Here is a 1,432-nt window from a genome sequence, read left to right as displayed (position 1 = left end):
TGGCGGTAATGACTAGCTATGATGATTATTAGCTAGTAGTGTCGGTGGTAATTTTCCCTTACTTGCAACTCCTATGCTGAATTAGAGGCTATGTTGATGCTACTACTAATCATTGTTGGTGAAGCAAATGCATCTGAATTTCCATCCATGAATACTGCATTTGAATATTATTATTTTTAATTTCTAATTAATTAGCTGTAGCCTGGGGTGAAGAAAGCGGCACTACTAGTACATACGATAGTAGTAGCGTGTGTGTAGAAAGAAGCGCTACTAGACTTAGCATATCTGCAGCGTGCGATAGAAAACGCGCTACTGCTAATATTTAGCTGTAGTGCCGTAGCAGTAGCGCCAGCACCCACGCTACTGGTATGAAAAAAACCACACTACTGGTAAGGTTTTTCCTAGTAGTGTCTAACCAGGCATATGTGGCTAGCTTTGCATGGTCGGCTCCCACATATGTGTCCGTGAACTGCCCCCCTGCTCGTGGACAGATGCCGGAGCAAATTTAACTGACTAGTCCGGGAACTGGCGCCTGGTGGGAAAGTGGCTTCAATGTGGTGCGGTTGCTCACAGTGGCATGAATGCGGGCAGCTGGCACCAGGAGGAAATACATGCGGCTGAGGAAGGAGGGTTTTGGATGTGTCAGGATGGTCAAAAGCGGGCTTGACAGTAGTCCGGACGTCAGTAAAAGCCCGTTAGTTTGTCTCCGATTTTGTGGTAAAAAGTGCATGCGAACTGTGGAGGAGACTGATACATGCCCATGAAACACGTCCGGACTCTCCGGACGTATGTGGATTGTTTGAGGAGATGCCCTTACACCCTGATCTGCGTTCTAGAAGACGTTCACTACCCAATGTGCCGGGTATATTAACTGACATGCGCGCCATATCGCACTACTTAATTAGTGATTATGTTGTGATCACAATTATAGAATGGATGCGTATCTCTCCATCCTTACTTGCTAGTGATCTCCATTTACACGGCGTAAATTGATCCCATAGAGAAATAGGAGATTTGCGGCAAATTTAGAGCCTTGGCATTTGTTTTTTGAGAAGAATCCAGAGCCTTGCCTGCTTTTTTTTTTTGAGACAATTTTTGAGTTACTTTTTTTTTTGAGAGAGTCTAGAGCCTTGCCTGCTGTCCCGATTGGGCCCGATCGAGCAGGCCATCTCGGTGGGCTACCCGTGTTGGGCCGAGCGGTGCGGTGGTTGGAAAGAAACGCAGCCGCATCTTCTTGTCGGGTGCCTGAGCCTTGACTTCATCGGAGGAAGGAGGAAGGAGGAAGGGGAGACTTGAGACTTCATCGGGGAAATGGAGGAGCAGGGGATAAATCTGGCCGGCGCCGGCGGAGGGGAGGTGAAGCAGGAGGTGGGGGAGGAGGAGGAGGAGATCGAGTTCGAGCCGACGGAGGACGAGCTGGTGCTGCACTTCC

At 48.7% G+C, this 1,432-nt stretch overlaps 1 protein-coding gene across 1 annotated transcript in view; it reads left to right on the top strand.

Moving 5' to 3' along the window:
• Positions 1–1,311: 1,311 nt before the first annotated feature.
• The window catches only part of LOC123067915 (uncharacterized), a 1,058-nt gene continuing 937 nt past the window's right edge, over positions 1,312–1,432 (top strand). Inside the window, exon 1 of the mRNA XM_044490498.1 lies at positions 1,312–1,419. Coding sequence (XP_044346433.1) covers positions 1,312–1,419 — 108 coding nt within the window. The remainder of the gene's footprint in view (positions 1,420–1,432) is intronic.

Source organism: Triticum aestivum, chromosome 3B, assembly GCF_018294505.1.
Source record: "Triticum aestivum cultivar Chinese Spring chromosome 3B, IWGSC CS RefSeq v2.1, whole genome shotgun sequence".
Classification (NCBI taxonomy): Eukaryota; Viridiplantae; Streptophyta; class Magnoliopsida; order Poales; family Poaceae; genus Triticum; species Triticum aestivum.
This window is presented reverse-complemented; position numbering and strand designations above follow the sequence as displayed.